Source organism: Canis lupus, chromosome 18 (genome assembly GCF_048164855.1).
Source record: "Canis lupus baileyi chromosome 18, mCanLup2.hap1, whole genome shotgun sequence".
NCBI lineage: Eukaryota > Metazoa > Chordata > Mammalia > Carnivora > Canidae > Canis > Canis lupus.
The window spans coordinates 14,479,618-14,496,931 of record NC_132855.1 but is presented as its reverse complement, the minus strand read 5'-3'; the positions used below and the strand labels follow the sequence as shown (position 1 = coordinate 14,496,931).

Sequence of the window (17,314 nt, the reverse complement as noted above, 5' to 3'; positions counted from 1 at the left end):
ACCTTCAGATCCACCAAGAGTAATCCCAGAGACCAAAATGAGCTTCCCCTGATTTTATACTTTGTCTAGATCTAGTATGCTTTTTATGTCTGGCTCCAGCATTTCACACAGCATTCTGTTCAAGAGTTCCATCCACATTGTTACACATGTTGTAGACCTTTCACACTCCTTAATGAATGGCTCCACTGTCTGAATATAGCACAGTGTATTTCTCCATTCTACCAGTGATGGGCATGTGGGTCCTTTCCTGTTTAGAGCTATTATTATTAATAGAATTGCCTTGAACATTTCGGGACACTTCGTTTTGTGAGACATTTATTTTTATTATTTGTGCTGCTTGAATTGCGTATTGTGTGCTTGTATTCACTTTTTAAAATGTTTTAAAAAACACCTTCCAGGGCATTTTCACTGAGATCAGAAAATGAGCTTCTTCCCTGCTGACAAATAAGCAGAAAAAAAAATAATAGTTAATATTTACTGACTGCTCAGTCAGCCAACTCTTTGCAAAACAAACACACAAATGAACAAAAAACTCTTTACTTATATTTTCTCATTTAATCCTAATTAATTGCCCAAGCTATAGATGCTTTCACTACTCCCATTTTAAACCTGTGGAAACCAACAATGAGAGTGGTTAAATGCCTTGCCCAAGACTATACAGCCAGTGAGTGGAGAAATAGGAACAAAGAGTGGGAAAAATCAGAGGAAGACAAACCATGAGAGACTCCTAACTCTGGGAAACAAAGGGTTGCATAAGGGGAGTTGTGGGGGGGAATGAGGTATCTGGGTGTGGGCACTAAAGAGGGCATTTGATGAGATGAGCGCTGGGTGTTATACTTTATGTTGGCAAATTGAATTTAAATAAAATTTAAAACAACGACAATAACAAACAGGTCCCTGCCTTCAAAGCTGGTGCTGTTTCAGCCTCCATGTCTGCAGCCTCAGTGGGGCAGGGCTGGGAGCTCTGGGACCTGGCAGACATGGGGAGGAGGAGCTCCAACTGCGTGCGGCAGCTCCAACTGGCAGCCCAGCCCAGTGCTACTGCAAGGATTGTTCCTTCTCCCCTTCACGTCCTCATTAATCAAATGCTTTGAACATGAAAGAGAGTGAGATTGGATTTTTGTTAAGATGAAAGAAAGGAATCTGTTCCCATCTGGTACCTTCAAAACTCTCCTATGTAAGCTAGCAGGGAGCACTTCAATGCAACCTGCATGGCAATTTGATAATTCCCCAGGAATACCGGAAGATTTGGCAAAGTCACAAACAATCTGGATCCACCAGCACTTGGGCATAATGGAAAGATCAGGGGTCTAAGGTCTAGAGAAGGGTCAGCCAGCTTTTTCTAAACATTTTAGACTTGGGGGTGGGGCATATGATCTCTGTCTCAATCGCCAAGCTCTGCTGTTGTAGCAGGAAAGCAGCCATGGACAATATGTGAGCAAATGGGCATGGCTGTGTTCCAATAAACTTGTGGATACCGAAATTTGAATTTCATATAATTTTCATGTGCTGCAAAATGTTTTTCTTCTTGCAATTTTGTTCAATTATTAAAACATTTTAAAAGCCTCTCTTAGTTTGAAAGCTGTACGAAAAAAGGTGGCAGAGACTAGATACCTGGGTTTGAGTCCTAGCTCTACAGTTTTTCATTTGGTGTGGCTTTTAATGCATTACTTACTTTCTCATGGCTTCATTTCTCTCTTGGGGAAATGAGCAGAGTAGGTGCGATGCACTCAAGGCCTCCTTTGTGACTGGCACCAACACATGTGCTTTCCATACTTTACTTAATTTAATCTTCATAGGGACCACAAGATGCAAAAATTATATTATTGCCTTTTGGGGGGACAGTTATGGTGATGGAAAGAGATTACATGTAAATACACCAGGCCTGGCCTTTACTGTTTATGGAGGTAATCCTTATCATAGGCAGAAGTCTCCATGTTGGCTTCTCTAAGATTCTGTGATTTTGTGAATGTCTTTAGTTATCCTGCAACTTAGATTGAACCATTTCATCTAATTAGAATTATTCTATTCAGTTAGAAATATATAAAAGTCCAATTTAGACTCCAAATTTCATTGAACCCAAAGTTGAATGCAGACTCTGAATGGTCACTAATTCTATTTATGTGTAAGCTAGAGATTTCAGCTCAGATACACTCCTATAAACACTGCCTGAAATAAACTAACATGTATTAAATAAAGGCCCCGGTGCAATGGCTGCCACAGAGGTGGTCAGCCAAAATTTGTCTCTGCCCTCCTCAGTGACAAGGATCAGACTCAGAGAGCTATTTTCTGGGAAAGGTGGGTGTCACGTGGAAAGGTGAGGCCAAGACCTTACGAGACGCACCGAAACAAACAAGCCTTTTCCAAGGAAATAAAATACTGAGTGTCCAGTGTATGAGTACTAACTCTGAGGCCCAGCCAGCTATCCTGTTCCCAGACTGCTCCCTGCTTCTTCTTTAATCAATCTCCCCTAGGCTGGGCATTGCTTTGTCTCACTTTGCTATTCTAGTGACCCAACCATAGCCCAAATCCTCCAGTATTCTTCTGAGCCTGTGGTTGGTTTCTGCTACCCTCCTCTACATGCTCCCTACTATTTTCTGTCTCCTCTGACCTTTGGCTCCACTTCCTGCCCCTCCAACTCAACACAAGTAACTTTGCCCTAATCTATTATGCATTAGTTCAGACTCAGATAACTCTGACCTTGAACACCTCAGCTTGCTTTACAAGTGATTCTCCACTAGAGGCAGTGCCAGGGCATTTGGAATCATCACACAATGCCGGGATGCCACATTTCCTGCAGTGCACAATGCAGTCTAGCCCAACAAAGAATTGCCTCATAAACAGCATCTCTGTCAACAAATAATGGTTCTCTCCTTGAGCTATTCGTCACAACTAGTATTTCTTTGTGCTCTATTCTCTCAAGTATTGGCTTGGTTGTAGTCACCTTGGGAGCCAATCTATTAATCAACACTGTTTTCTTCGTGAATGCCAAATGTATTAAATTAACTAGCTTGAATTAATGAGCACACACTGTAGAAAATAAGATAAACAGTTTTTACCATGGCTCTAGGTTAAACAAAACCTGAGCCTCCTATTTATTATTTTTTTTCTTCAGAAAACTATCTTCCAGAAAATTCAGTAGGAACTTAGGCCTGGGCTAGGAGCTAAGATCTTAGATTATGCATAGAGGTAGCCCTTGAAGACTATCCGAACACAATAAATGGTCATATGTCCTTTCCTGCTCTACTTCTTGTTTAAAGTTGGGTTCTTTGGGAGACAGGTGCAGAAATAGAATGATGGCATGAAAAAATGGGTGGGTGGGGGGTTAACATCTATGAAAAGAAAAGGGAAGAAGCATGATTGGGCAAGAGAACCCACCAGAACATGATGGCAATCTAACAGGTTCTGCTAGCTGATTATAGGATTCCCATCCTGTATGGAAATGACTAGACCTTTCTAACCACATCTTGCTTGGTCATTGGCAGGGCTTGTACTACTAACAATGTGATCTCGACTAGGAGGCTGAGGTAGACTGAGGAATCAAGGAGGATCTTAGCATCCTATCTTTGTGTTTGCCTCACCTCCCTATGTATAAGCCTGTGCCCTTTTGCAGTGAGATGAAATAAGAACCAACTATTTCTTGTTGCAATCTACTACTTTCATGCTAACCTGCTGCAAGAACTGCAAAGAAAAAAAGATATTTAAAGAATTCGTCTTTTGGATAACTGCAAATGGAACTCTTCTTTCTTTCACTTGGATTTTTAAAAATATAAGACTATTTATAGGATTGATGGAAGACCATTCTTACTAGGAAAACAAATTCTCATTAAGGGTGGAGACAAGTTGCCCATGTTTTTTATTTTTACACTCAGAGTCAGTTTGAGCCTCATGTTGTATGATGGTCATTATGTACTGCCATGCCTCAAGAAATTCCCCTGTAGAGTGAGAAGGAGAAATAGTAGTGACTCAATGCCTTATTTTTCCTCACTTCAAGGAAACATGTGCTCTTTCTGAACCCGATATTTGCACATATGAGTATAAGACTTCTTCACCACCCGGCAATGACCAATGACCCACGCTAGCCAGTTGGCCTCATGTAATGAGATTCTTGGCTTTGCACACAGTGAAAGCAGAGAGAGTTGGTTTTAGAAGGATTTGTGTTCCTTTAATTAGATACATGAGTTTTATTTGTTTAGTGGACCAATAGAAAAAAGGAGACACTAGTGGCATTTATGACTTATTAAGACTAAATGAAAATCTCAGAAACAGCTTTCAGTGAAGAGAGTGGTCTAATGAGAATGGATGTGATGATTATTTACCTAATTGAGCAGTAATGACTGAGGTGCGGGCCACTTTCCCAGGATTAATAAAGAGCTGGGGAGTTGATAGTTTGGGCCATTAAGCTCAGCCAGTACTTAATCTTGGTGAAGGGCACAGTGCCAGGATCATATTAGTATAGCACAATGAGTCTAAAACTTAGAGACCCAAGAACTTACTTTTTTGAGAAATAGTTTTAATTGGCAGTTAGGTACCTGACATCAGATTGAGCAATGCAAGTTCCATCATTAAACAAATTTTTACATAAAGTCTTCAAATCTTGTTCCAAAAAAGGGGGGAGGGGAGAGAAAAGGACACTTAGCAATATCAAAAAAGTTTTCGTGCACAACCACAAGCAAACAATTATCACCTCCCTTGCTTTAAAAGCAAAACAACAACACTAAAGACATTGAGTTGAGTTGGAAGCATTATATACCCTGGAGATTCACCATTGCCATTGCCATCCAGTGTCCTCCAGGAAAACCAGGGCACCTTTCGTCCATAATATCATACTTGAAGCTAAAAGAATCTTATATTGTCAGAAATGTCAAAGTGATCCTTCAAATCATTTGTATTCAGTAGTCCCCTTATCCAGTGTGACAAATGTTCACATGCTACTCACTTGCCAAGAAAAGGTTTGCTAAGTGTTCATTATTCCCATGATTCTGCTGTATATGGAAAAGTATGAACATCAGTTGAGAGCATGCAGGAATCTAAGAAATGGTGCTTTGTCTTGTTCTCTATGTGAGGTGAATCCTACAGTAGTGACCTTGCATTTCCAAGAACTTTACAAATCTGTTGAATTGGCCAACATCTCCTCCTTTATCTCTCGAACACTGACTATCTTGCAAGACACTCTGAAAAGGGATAAGGCTATAAACTTGAGTTAGGCACAGCTACTGCTAACCAGGAGCTTACAATCTAGCAGAGATCTCAGAATCTAGAGACTTCTTTTAGAAATCTGCATGGGGATTGAGGTACCTGGGTGGCTCATTTGGTTAAGTGTCTGACTCTTGATTTCAGCTCAGGTCCTGATCTCAGGGTCATGAGATGGAGCCCTTTGTTGGGCTTTGCTGGGTGTGGAGCCTGCTTATGTTTCTTTCTCTCCCTCTGCCTCTCTCTTCCCTCTCTCTTTCTCTAATTTTTTTTTAATTTTCCCAAAAAAAGAAAGAAGGAAAGAAAGAAAGAGAGAAAAAGAAAGAAAAAAAAGAAAGAAAGAAAGAAAGAAAGAAAGAAAGAAAGAAAGAAAGAAAGAAAGAAAGAAAGAAAGAAAAAATAAATCTGCTTGGGGATCAGAATTTCCAATCATATTCCTCCTTCCAGCGTCTTGACTCTATAATCATGACCTTAATCTACTCTGAAGGAGACAGTTAATGGAACTCAGTCTGTTCTGTGAAACCACCTCTGCTGAGGCAGCCAATCAAGCAACAGCAGTAACAATGTCATCATTCATTTAATGGAAAGTTACCAAGCCCTTACCATGTGATAACAGAGACATGATGGTGCACAAAAAAAATAATCTTTATCCTTTCATAATATAGCAGAATTGGAGAGAAATACGAAAAATAAATGTGTTAATGTGTTATGGAGACTCTGATAACAAGGTAGGGAGAGGTCCAGAGAATGCATTTAGCCAAACCCAGTAGTCAGAAAAGGCTTCAAAAAGGGGGTAACCTTGAACTACATGTAGAGGAGTTAGGATATCCTTTAGGTGGAGGTGCGTAAAGAAACTCCCAAGTCAAGGGAGCAACATAAAGAAAGGTGCTGGCAGAGTGAATAGCCAGGAAAGGTCAAGGAACAGTAAAGGATTCCCCTAGAAGTCTCTTGACTACATCTTCCTCATGCTTTACTGGGCTAAACAGCATTCTCTAGTCTGCCTTCAAACACCCTGACTAACTAGCACCCATGACTATCAGGAAGATCCCTAAAAACTCATCCATTTCTGCTTCCACTTCTTGGGTTATAGGAGTCACAGGTGTTTGTTCCCAAATCAGTTGTACTCATTATTAAAATTATATAATTAGCATAAAGAACATTAAAGAGTTGTTGTTTCTGTGAAAATTAGACTGGATACTTTGGAAAGACTTGACTTTTTTTTCCTGACTCACTAAAAGAAGCAACAGAGTTAAGCACTGGGAATGTAGCTATAAAAGAATGAAAGAGGATTATAAAAATCCCTACAATGAGATGCTGCCTCAGATTGCTTTGCTGGTATCTCAAGTTCTCACTCTAATTTAAAGAAAACAAAACCAGAAATCATAAAAGATGCATTACAGATGTATTTTATGCACACAAAAGAAAGATGATGCATAAAATCAAAGTCTTGGCCCTACATTAAAGAAATGATAATTACGTGAACATTAATGTTTTATGTTAAAATGTTTTAAGATGGGTTTGTGTGTGTGCTTCCTTTCTTTAACCAATGTTTTGATCAATTAACCAGCTGTCGGTATTAATGTGCTGGTTGAAAGCATTTCTCTTATGGTATGAATTTACCGTAGGACAACTCCTTCCCCCGTGGCACTCCAACTTCGGCCTTCTATCTGTGGGTGTTGTGTGGGAGAGAGTTTTATGACCTGCCCCCTAGTGGTAGGTGACTTCCAATGGAAGTATCTTGGGCCAGTGATTTTAGGCCCTCATCCCCAAGAGTTGAGGACTTTTGATTGGTTGTTTCTGTGTGTGTTTCCCTGTGCTCTGAGGCAACAGTATTTGGTCTCACAGTGGCCTAAGGTTTTTGCTGAGAGAGGTGACCTTCCCTGAGGGCATGAACTAAACCTTCATTATACTTGCAGGCAGTCTTTGTAACAACTTTGTAACTCTGCCATTGTAGAGTGGAAGCAGCCATAGACAATCCCTGAACTGAATGAATATAGCTCTGTCCCAATAATGCTTTATTTATTTAAAAAAAAAAAAAAAAAAGGCTACAGGCTGGGATTGGTCTGAGGTCTATAGCTTGCCAAACCGGTCTACAGAATAAACTACAAATTGTGGCTTTGGGAGCCTTCCAGCCTACCTCTTAGGTCTGACCTTTTCTTGTTAGACGCTGAGAAGGTCCCAACCCCAAGGCCCAGGTGCACAGGTTGATGTAAGATCAAAGCTGAGCCAGGACAAAGCGGATCTCTCCAACCTCCCGCTTAGCCAGTGCTGAGCCACAAACAGCAGCAGAGTTACAGGAAGGCAGGTGCAGATGAAAGGGCAGAGCAGAGCACTAAGACCCTCCACACCCTGGCTCTCACTCGAACAGAGTACTCAAAGAGGAATTTGAAGCACAGGGACTGCGAATGATCATAGCAACAACATTGTTAACCATTAGGAAGATGCAGACTGAAGCCATGATGAAAGACCCTGACACATCTAGCCCAAGGACTAAAATAAAACATGCTGACAATGCCAAGTGCTGGCAAGAAGAGAATGCATCTCTCATACATTTATTTTTGGTGTGGATCACCGTGATGCAGCAACTCTGGAAAACTGTCCAGTAGTTTCTCATGAAGTTAACTATATATACTCACCCTTTGGCCCAACAATCTGACTCCTGGGTATTTACCCTAGGGAAATGAAACCTTATAGTCACACAAGATCTTACACATGAATATTCATATCAACTCTATTTGGAGTTGCCAAAAACTGGGAACAAATATAATGAGCTTATCCTCCTGTGTGCTCAAGATGCACCACCATCTACCACAAACATTCAAGCCAGGACCCATAGACTTCTTGCTCTACTTCACATTTAAAACACCTAACACTCAGTCACCCAAGTCCTCCTTATTTTGCCTTGTAAAGTATATTTCAAATCTGCATCCCGTATCTCATCTTAAATCTATATCCCAATTGCTGTTTGACATACACCAGGTACTACTTACCTCCTTCCTGCACTTTTGCATAGTTCCCTAACAAGTATAGTGTGATTTCAGCATTGGGCCTCCCAAATTGATCCCTCAACAGTGACTAAAGAAATCTACTGAAACAGGTGTTCGAACACATAAACACTCATTAGCTCCCACAATACACAGGAAAAAAAGCACAAGCTCCTTTAACTGGCAAATGAGACCCTATAAGGCCCCAACTCTTATCTTTCCAGTCCCATTCTAGCCACTTGGAAGCTCCTACTTTAGACTTCAGCGATCACAAACTGATGTTGTTTCATATACACAAGCCATGTAGTCTCTCATCTCACTTTCTCTGGCCACCATAACTCTGTTCCTGCTGTCATCATCCTTGCCTAGGATCAGTGTCTTTCTTCTGCTTTCCCCACCACCACCCCGACGATTCCTTACTGACTCTTTTAGGGTTCAGCTCAGGTGTCGCCTCGTTCTTCTTGACTTGTCTCCAACTCCATCCATATCCGTGCTCCAACGGGGAACCCACACTCATGTTGCTGAGAGACCACTGAAGGAGCAATAAAGCCTGAGGTGAGCCTGGCTTGGCTTTTCTGAGTATTGCAGGTTCCTTGGAGCTCTCACCAAAGAAATTTTAAGAAGCAAGAGTAATAGCAAGAAGTGATTAAGCCTTTAAAGTGTACCCTTTGTTCCCAAGGTCCTGTTAATTACCATTTAAGAAAGGTTTATTTGCAATGTATTCAATTACTTAGGTAACTAAATAGCTTTTTACTGATCAGATAGAGCGGCATTTGCTTAATAGCAACAAATGCTGGAGTCCAATTCCATTGATAGTCTACTCCCAGATCTGGGCTTATTTAAAACTGAGCTCCAGGGGAAAAAAGAAATTTTACTGGAGTTCATTATAATTGTTAATATAATCACTTAGATTTAGAGAACCGTAAGTTTAGGGATTCCCCCCTCCCCCGTTATTCTTTAGTTTAAGAATAAGTTAAAAAAAGAGAGAGAAAAACAGAGAGTGAGAGAATATCCAAAGAACTCCAATGTCCATTCTATTCATTCATCCAGTCGATTCCTACAAAGAAATACTTCACAAGATTTCTATTGATCAGTTCACAGCTCACAACTCTCAAGACCCGGCTCAAATCTGACCTCCTCAGAACTTCTCTGATGACCCAGAACTGCTACAAAATTTCTCTAATCTTTGACATTTTTTTCGCAGTTCCCATGTGCTTGCCAGTGGTCTGTTACCTACAGAGAAACAAAAAGAGAGAGATAGGCATAAGACTGGGAGAGCCAAAGACCTCTTGTTGTAGACCCTACCATATGAATGAACGGTCAAGGGAAGCTTCTGGAAAAGGGGTCATGTCAGCTAGATATTGAAAGGTAAATAAGAATTCAACAGACTGATAAATGGCGTGAGGCAACTTCAGGAAGAGGGAATGCATATCTGAAAACAGGAATGTGTGATCACGATGGTGTTCAGTATAAAAATGCCACGTGGGTATTTGGTGAGAGATAGGCAAGGCCAGATCGTCGAAGGTCTTTACACTAAGTGGGGGCCTCAGATTTTATCCTGTTTATAGTCATCCAGAAAAGGATGACTTACCACCACAGTTCTCTAAAGGAATAAAGGCAAATTCTATGGGCAGTGTGGCTCTATAAATAGAGCGGGCTGAGAGAAAAATCAGGGCAGCCAGGGAAGGGAATGAGAGGGTTGGAGGAAGAATCATGCCTGTATATTGGTATTGGGAATAAATGAGAACAGATAGAACACAAATTAGAAAGGAAGAAAAGAAAAGGAAATAAAAGGAAAAAACACAGGTAGTGTGGTGAAGACTGGACTCTGACATCCACGTCTGGGTTATAGGCCTGCCTTCCCCTCTAACTGGTTATACAAACCTTAAGACATATTCTAATCACACTTAGTTGCCCATCTGTATAACGGGGAACTTATCTCACAGTTTTTTGTTAGGTTAAAAAAATCTTAAGATACTTTAGATACTTAAAATATTAACAAGGATATAATGACTGCTTAGTAACATTCCTTAAGACCATGCTCAGTATTGTACAGAAACCTGGATTAAGAGTAGTAATTCTCCGTTGGACAACGAAGTCAACTCTAGTTATGTAAGATGTCACCCCAAGGGGAAGCTGCGTGACAGGTCCGTGAAAATACTCTATGCGATGCCCACAACTTCTTGTGAGTCTTTATTATTTCTAAACAAAAGCAAAAAAAAAAAAAAAAAAAAAAAAAGCTTCACTTTTACAAGGCCATAAGTGCCTTTTCCAAACCATAGTGACAACTGATGTGATGAATATGTTCTGAGCACCTACTACATGCCGTACCGGCTCAGGATGCTGGCCACCCGTCTGTTCTCATTCTCCAGTATTCACAGAAGTAGTTAACCAAGTGACCGTGTCCTCTTTAACAGAAACACAGCAATAAAAATAAACTATTGGAAACAGAATTATGAGTGGCCTACTCCAGAATCGGGGTTTCTTTCGTTGTTTAGCTGTTCAGCTTTCTGAGAGCCTGAATCTGATCACATGCCTACCCTCTACTGCCGACTGAAATTCTGTTCACTTCTCTGAGTAGAATTGCACAGAAACCACAAATCCTCTCCCATAAAGCCTCCCAGTGCTTCTCAACAAAGACAGGATTACAATTTTGAAAGTTTATTAGAGGGTACAGTTTATATATTACCCAGGACAGAGTTGACACCTGCTTTATCTTTGTTGACACTTGCACACATGCCAGGGTGCATGTCTTCAGGACAATAATAAAGACTCAGTTTTACCCCCCATCACCCTCGTACCATGGTAGCACAGGACACCCCAGAGCCCGAAGAATTGGCACAACTCTTCACTGAGGACCTGCTGCAGTATACCCAGCATCCCTAACCCTATTCACCAATTATTTGCCTTCAATAATAACTTGATAAGTAAATTACCTGTGCTCTACCCATACTCTTCTTCTTCTCATTGTTTAAACCCAGCTCTACTGCCCCTTGCTGATCACACAGCCAATTCCTTTGGCCATAGTGGTGACTTCTCTTATTCACTGCTAGTCCCTGGACAAAGGAGTCTTTGGGGCAGCCATCCCTTTTAGTTTAAAGGGATCCTTGCTAGGCCCCTTAGCAGTCTTACACTTCCTTTTGAGACTAGGACCCTCAGTCTGCAGAGCAAAGGGGTACACAAAGCATCCCAAGGGTCCTTTGGGAGTGATGTATAGTGAGGCCATTCCTGTCTCTACCCCTCGGTTCTCAGATGTATGTATAATTCCTATTAGTGAACACAGCACCATAAAGAAAGCTCTGAGTTTATGCATATGTGGCATTTTAAAGGATGGCATTCCATACTTTCACAGTATTGACATTAAGTTGGCCTTTTATCTGGACCTTTAGGGGTCCACCGCAGTTCTCTAAGAAGACAACTGCTGCTGTGTGGTACACTGTGTGATATAAACAGAAGATTCTACAATCAGTGGTTCCAGCCTATATTCTCTTCACTATGAAATGGTTCTCCTGATCATATACTATGTTGTGTGGGATTCTATTTCAGTTGAGTAATCAGAAATCCTCTAGAGATTGGTGAATGGTGTTCACTACAACTCAGAGGTCAGGGAAGGCAAGCTCATACCCAGAATAGGTATACACCGGGAAGATGGACAGCTGGCCCTTGCAGTACTGAAGGGGCCCAATGTAGTCAATTTTTCACAAAGTAGCTAGTTGGTCTTCCTAAGAAATAGTGTTATACTGGGGCTCAGTTCTGGTCTCCATTGTTTGTGATTCAAAGACTGTCAAATAGAGCAAGAGCTAGATTGGCCATGATAAGGGCTCATTTGTCATGTTGTCCAAATGAGTAGTCTTCCTGTAGGCCACTATTATTAGGAGTCCAATATGGAGTTATTCCAACTGCCAAGTACGTCAATACAAATTAAACACCCAAGAACTGGGCATATGAATGATTAAAGGTCTGCAGATCTACTTCAACTAGGATTCTATTTATTACCTCACTCTATAAGATTCCACTCTTGTAGTGGGGCCATAGTGACACTTCAGGTCTCCAAGTATCGTGTCAACATAGACACTGTACCTAATAGTCCTCAAAATGTCTGTATATTCTTCTTTCCCCAGTGTACAGTTACTCTAATAAAAGGCTGTAGGTCCCTTTGGGGAAGGACTAGGAGAATTATTATTACAGTACCTACTTACTATGGTGTTATAAGACCTGGCTATATGACCACCACTTCTACGATCCACCCCAGCTTACTGTAGGAAGCCACCACTGAGCTTCTTTATAATGCTGGTGTTCCTCTCACCAGTACATTCTTCATGAATGGTGTGTCTTCTGAGCCCTTCTATGGAATATAATTCTCTGATGGGTCTTCGGGCTTCATATAATGTATCTATGACAGCATGCTCACTTCCCTTGGCCTTTTTATTCTTTTTTTTTTTTTTATTGTCTTCCAGGGCAACTCAGGCATTTCCATTTTTGCCTAGAAAGGACCACCACTTTCACCAGACTTCTAAGAGCTCCCTTATCGATGAGTTTGCTTTGCCTCTTGAGTCCTTGACACAGTGTTATATCCGGTATTCCAAGAAAGTGACTCTAAGTCAATGAATTCTTACTTATCCTGTTTTAAGTCCCCAGCTCTATCCACTAATCAGCAGAGAGCCCCTGCAGCACTTTTTGAGAAAGATTCTGAACCACGTGCTCAATTAGTGATATTGGTCATGGAGGAGTGAAAGGGAGTTTCTAGACATACAGTATATGTTATCATTTCTGATGCAGACACCTGCACAACTTACAATCTGTAACTATAGAAATGAATAAGGACAACCACAGGAGTATAAAGTCTCTGACCTTGGTCTCAAATCTTGGCCTCAGTTCTTCTAGTTTAACCAACTAAGTTAATTAAATTGATAGGTCATGCATTTGACTTTTCCCAGGGACAAATGTTGAAAGGGGAAAGGAGAGCCAGAAATGGAACCTGGGGTGAGGGTGGTTGTTGATGGTAGGGAGGTAACAAAAGGTCCACATTGTAAAATAACAGATACAAGAAGTGGGGTTTGGGGGGGACTTCTTTAAGATAAATATTTTCCTTTTCTCAATTTTGCCTTTACTGATCCTCACACAGTCCTTGTAATCTAAACCCCCTTAAAACTCCTCTTCTATGACTTAAAATGTCAACTGTATGGTTACCAAAATCATTTTAGTCATTATCAAAATCCTTAGTGTGGAAGGATTTAAGTAGTAATAAGCTCCAATAATAAAAGTCAGTGGACTTTTGCCTTGCCTTACTTTTCCTTAATAGCCACCTGATAAATCAGAAAAAAAAAAAAAATTCCCCAGGAACTCACTTCTACTGTTGCAAGACTGGAAATGCGAGAGACTAAAATTAACCACTTGTATGCTTTTGTTAGACTCGTTCACAGGTCTGGTTAACATCTTGACAGATATCATTTGGCGATTCACCGGAGACTTCATGGCACCTGACCTCGTTTGCCGAGTGGTCCGCTATTTGCAGGTATGTTGCACCTTCTAAATGTGATGACACAAACTGACACCAAAATTAGGTCTTGGGTTGTTCATAAGGAAAATAGTGTAGAATCCAGTGCTTCCACACAACAAATTGTGGGCTTCCCTCTCATTGGAAGGATAGGGAAAATTTGTAAGATTTTAATTTTTTTTGCTAAAATAATTATGTAAAGAAAACATAAATAGCATTAGTAAGAACATAAATGTTCACATTTCAAGCATTAAGTAAAATTTTGGAGTCAATGTGAAGGCCTTTGCCATACTCCATCTATCTTGGCCCCTTCAGGCTGCTCTAAGAAAATTACCACAGATAAGTGGCTTAGAAACAACAATCATTTATTTTTCACAGTTCTGGAGGCTGGAAGTTCAAGATCAGCATGTCAGAAATTGTCAGACAAGAGCCTGCCAGGTTGCAGACTTCAAATTATATCCTCACGTGGCAGAAGGAGCAAGGGAGCTCTTCCAGTCCTCGTTTATAAGAATATTGATCCTATTCACGAGGGCTCAACTCTCATAACCTAATCACCTCCCAAAGACCTCAGCTCCTAACACCATCATGTTGCACATTAGGATTCCAACATCCGAATTTTGGTGGGGCACATTCAGAGCATATAAAGCTCTGTCTAAACAACCTCCAGAATATTTGTCAATTCTGTTTTTTTTTTTTTCCCCTCTCAAACTAACACAACACTGGCTACTCTTATTTTTGAAAAATGTTGACAGATGATTAGAAAATAGGTATTATCCCTGGTTGCTTTAACTAGTGTTTCTTGTGTTACCACCTAAATTAGGCTTTTAAAAATATCTATTGACATTTGAGTTTCTTCTTCTTTAAGTTGCCTATTATCCTTTTTCAATTTTTTTATAACTGAGATACTTGTTTTTTCTCAGTAATTGCTAATATCTATTTTCAGATTAAAGACATTTATATTTTACCTGTTGAATATTCTTCAATGTAAAAATTACAAATATATATACATAAAATATATGATGTAAAATGTTACATATGTAGAATATACATATATTGTATTATTAATTCACCATATGTATATATAATATGGATTAAGGCACATCAACAAAGTATAGAAAGAAGGAACTGTTTCATAACCTGTTAGGATTGATGTGCTCTGTTTCTAAACTCTTAAAATTATTTTCCATTAACATATTTCCATTCTGATGCCCATATTCTAGGTCTAAATTATTGTAGCTTTATAGATGCACAGTGCATTTTTGGAAAACCTTATCCTACAAGACTCCATTTGTTAGTAGGGATTTGTAGAATCTTCAGATCTATATTCATCTATGATTTTCATTTGTTCTATTATTTTCAGACCTTGGAAATGGAGTTACTCTATCTTCAGAAAGTGTTTAGACAAGAGTTACAATTAAAAATCTTTGTCCTCTGAACATTATTTTGAAAGTCTGATAGATGTGAAAGAGCCCCAATTACTATCTGGAACTAGTATTTTCTCAGGAATAATTTTTTAAAACATATTTTAATTTCTTATTAAAAGATTTTGCTTCCTTGTAGGTAAATGTTATCAATAGCTTATTCTAGCAATTTCTGAAAAATAAATTATGCCAACACTCAGTGTTAGAGTGAGGCTGTGGTAAAGCTACATAGTTATCAGTTGAAGTAAACTAAATGATCAATCACATTGACCTAATTGGCATTTATATAACACTTCATCCAACAAAGAAGAATACGTATTCTTATCAAACTCACAGGGAACATTCATTAAAAGAAATTGCATAGTAGACCATAACCATAACTCTTAACAATGTAAAGGGTGAAAAGAGCAAAAAGTATGCTCTCAGACCAAACTAGAATTAAACTAAAAATGTATAACAGAAGGATAGCTTGACAATCTCAATGTTTTTGGAGATTAAACAACATGCTTCTGAATAACACATGGATCAAAGAAAAAAAGGAAATATAATTTATCATAATTTGTAGGACAGTAAAAATGGTGCTTTGAAGAAACTTATAGCATTAGGTTCTTTTATTAGAAAAGAAGAAAGATCTAAAATTAATAATCGAATCTTCCACCTTAGGAAACTAGAGAAAGCAGACCAGTGTAAACCTAAAGCAAGCAGAATGTTTTAAATGATAAAAGAACAAACTATTAAAATGAAAACAGTAATTCAATAATGAAAATCAATGAAACTGTAAACTGGTTCTTCAAAAAGATAATAAAATTTACAAACTTCTAAGAAGGCTAAACAAGAAGAAAGATGACACAACTTACTAATATCAAAAATGAGGGCAGCCTTGGTGGCTTAGCAGTTCAGCACTGCCTTCAGTCCAGGGTGTGATCCTGGAGACCCAGGATCGAGTCCCACGTTAGGCTTCCTGCATGGAGCCTGCTTCTCCCTCTGCCTGTGTCTCTGCCTCTCTCTCTCTCTCTCTCTCTCTCATGAATAAATAAATAAATAAATAAATAAATAAATAAATAAATAAATATTTAAGAAGAAAAATGAAAGAGGGGTCATTGCTACTCATCCCGTGGATATTAAAAGGATAATAAAGGAATATTATGAACTATATGCCTACGGGTTCTATAACTTACTTGAAATGGACTAAATTCTTGAAAGACACAATCTGCCAAAACTCACACAAGGAAAAATAGATGATCTGAATAGGCCTATATCTATGAAATAAAATTGAATTCATAATTCATAATTTTCTAAGAAAGAAAGCACCAGGCCCAGATGGGTTTACTGGTGAATTCTTCCAAACATTTAAGGAAGGAATTATACTAATAAGTTTCTTTTTAAAAAAATTTTTGTGTATTTATGAGAGACAGAGAGCAGGGAAGAGGGTGGGGCATTGTCAGAAGGAGAAGCAGACTCCTGCTGAGCCGAGAATTCAATGTGGGACTTGAACCTAGGACACTGGGATCATGACAAATAACCTACTGAGCCACCCAGGTGCCACTACTAATAAGTTTCTGATTTTTCTAAGACATAGAAGCAATGGGAACATTTCCTAACTCATTCTGTGAGTCCAGCATTATCCTAACACCAAAACCAGACAAAGGCATTGCAAAAAGGAAAACTCTAGACTGGTATCTCTCATGAACATAGATTCAAAAATTATCAACAAATATTAGCAAATTGAATGGAAATACTTATAAAAAGAATTACATACCATGACCAAGTGGAATTCATTCAGGTATGCAAGGCTGGTTCAACATTAAAAAATCAATGAATGTAATCCATTAAATCAAAAAAGTAAAGAAGAAAATTTATATGATCATTTCACTAGATACAGAAAAAGCACTTGATAAAATCCGATATCCACTCATGATAAAAAGTCTCAGTAACTTTTCATAGAGGGAAATGTCCACGACTTGGTAAAGAACATCTACAAAAAGCTATTGCTAACCTCATATTTAATGGTGAGAGACTGGGCCCTTCTCTCCTAAGAGTGGGAACAAGGCTAGGATGTTCCCTCTATTCAGCATCACACTGGAAGTCCCAACTAATTCAACAAGACAAAAAAAAAGAAAAGGAAAGGACACAAATTGGGAAAGATGAAACAATATCTTTGTTCACAGATGACGAGATTATCTATGTAGAAAATCTGAAAGAATAAACAAAAAACTAAA

General features: G+C 39.2%; 1 protein-coding gene across 2 annotated transcripts in view; it reads left to right on the top strand.

Annotated features, from left to right (window-relative positions):
* Window positions 1-17,314, top strand: part of NPSR1 (neuropeptide S receptor 1) — a 145,240-nt gene that overhangs the window by 82,795 nt on the left and 45,131 nt on the right. Inside the window, exon 3 of one of the 2 annotated variants that reach the window (XM_072783514.1) lies at window positions 13,589-13,692. The exons of the other annotated variant lie outside the window; for it this stretch is intronic. Within the exon in view, the coding sequence (XP_072639615.1) occupies window positions 13,589-13,692 (104 nt within the window). The remainder of the gene's footprint in view (window positions 1-13,588; window positions 13,693-17,314) is intronic. 2 annotated transcript variants of the gene reach the window in all.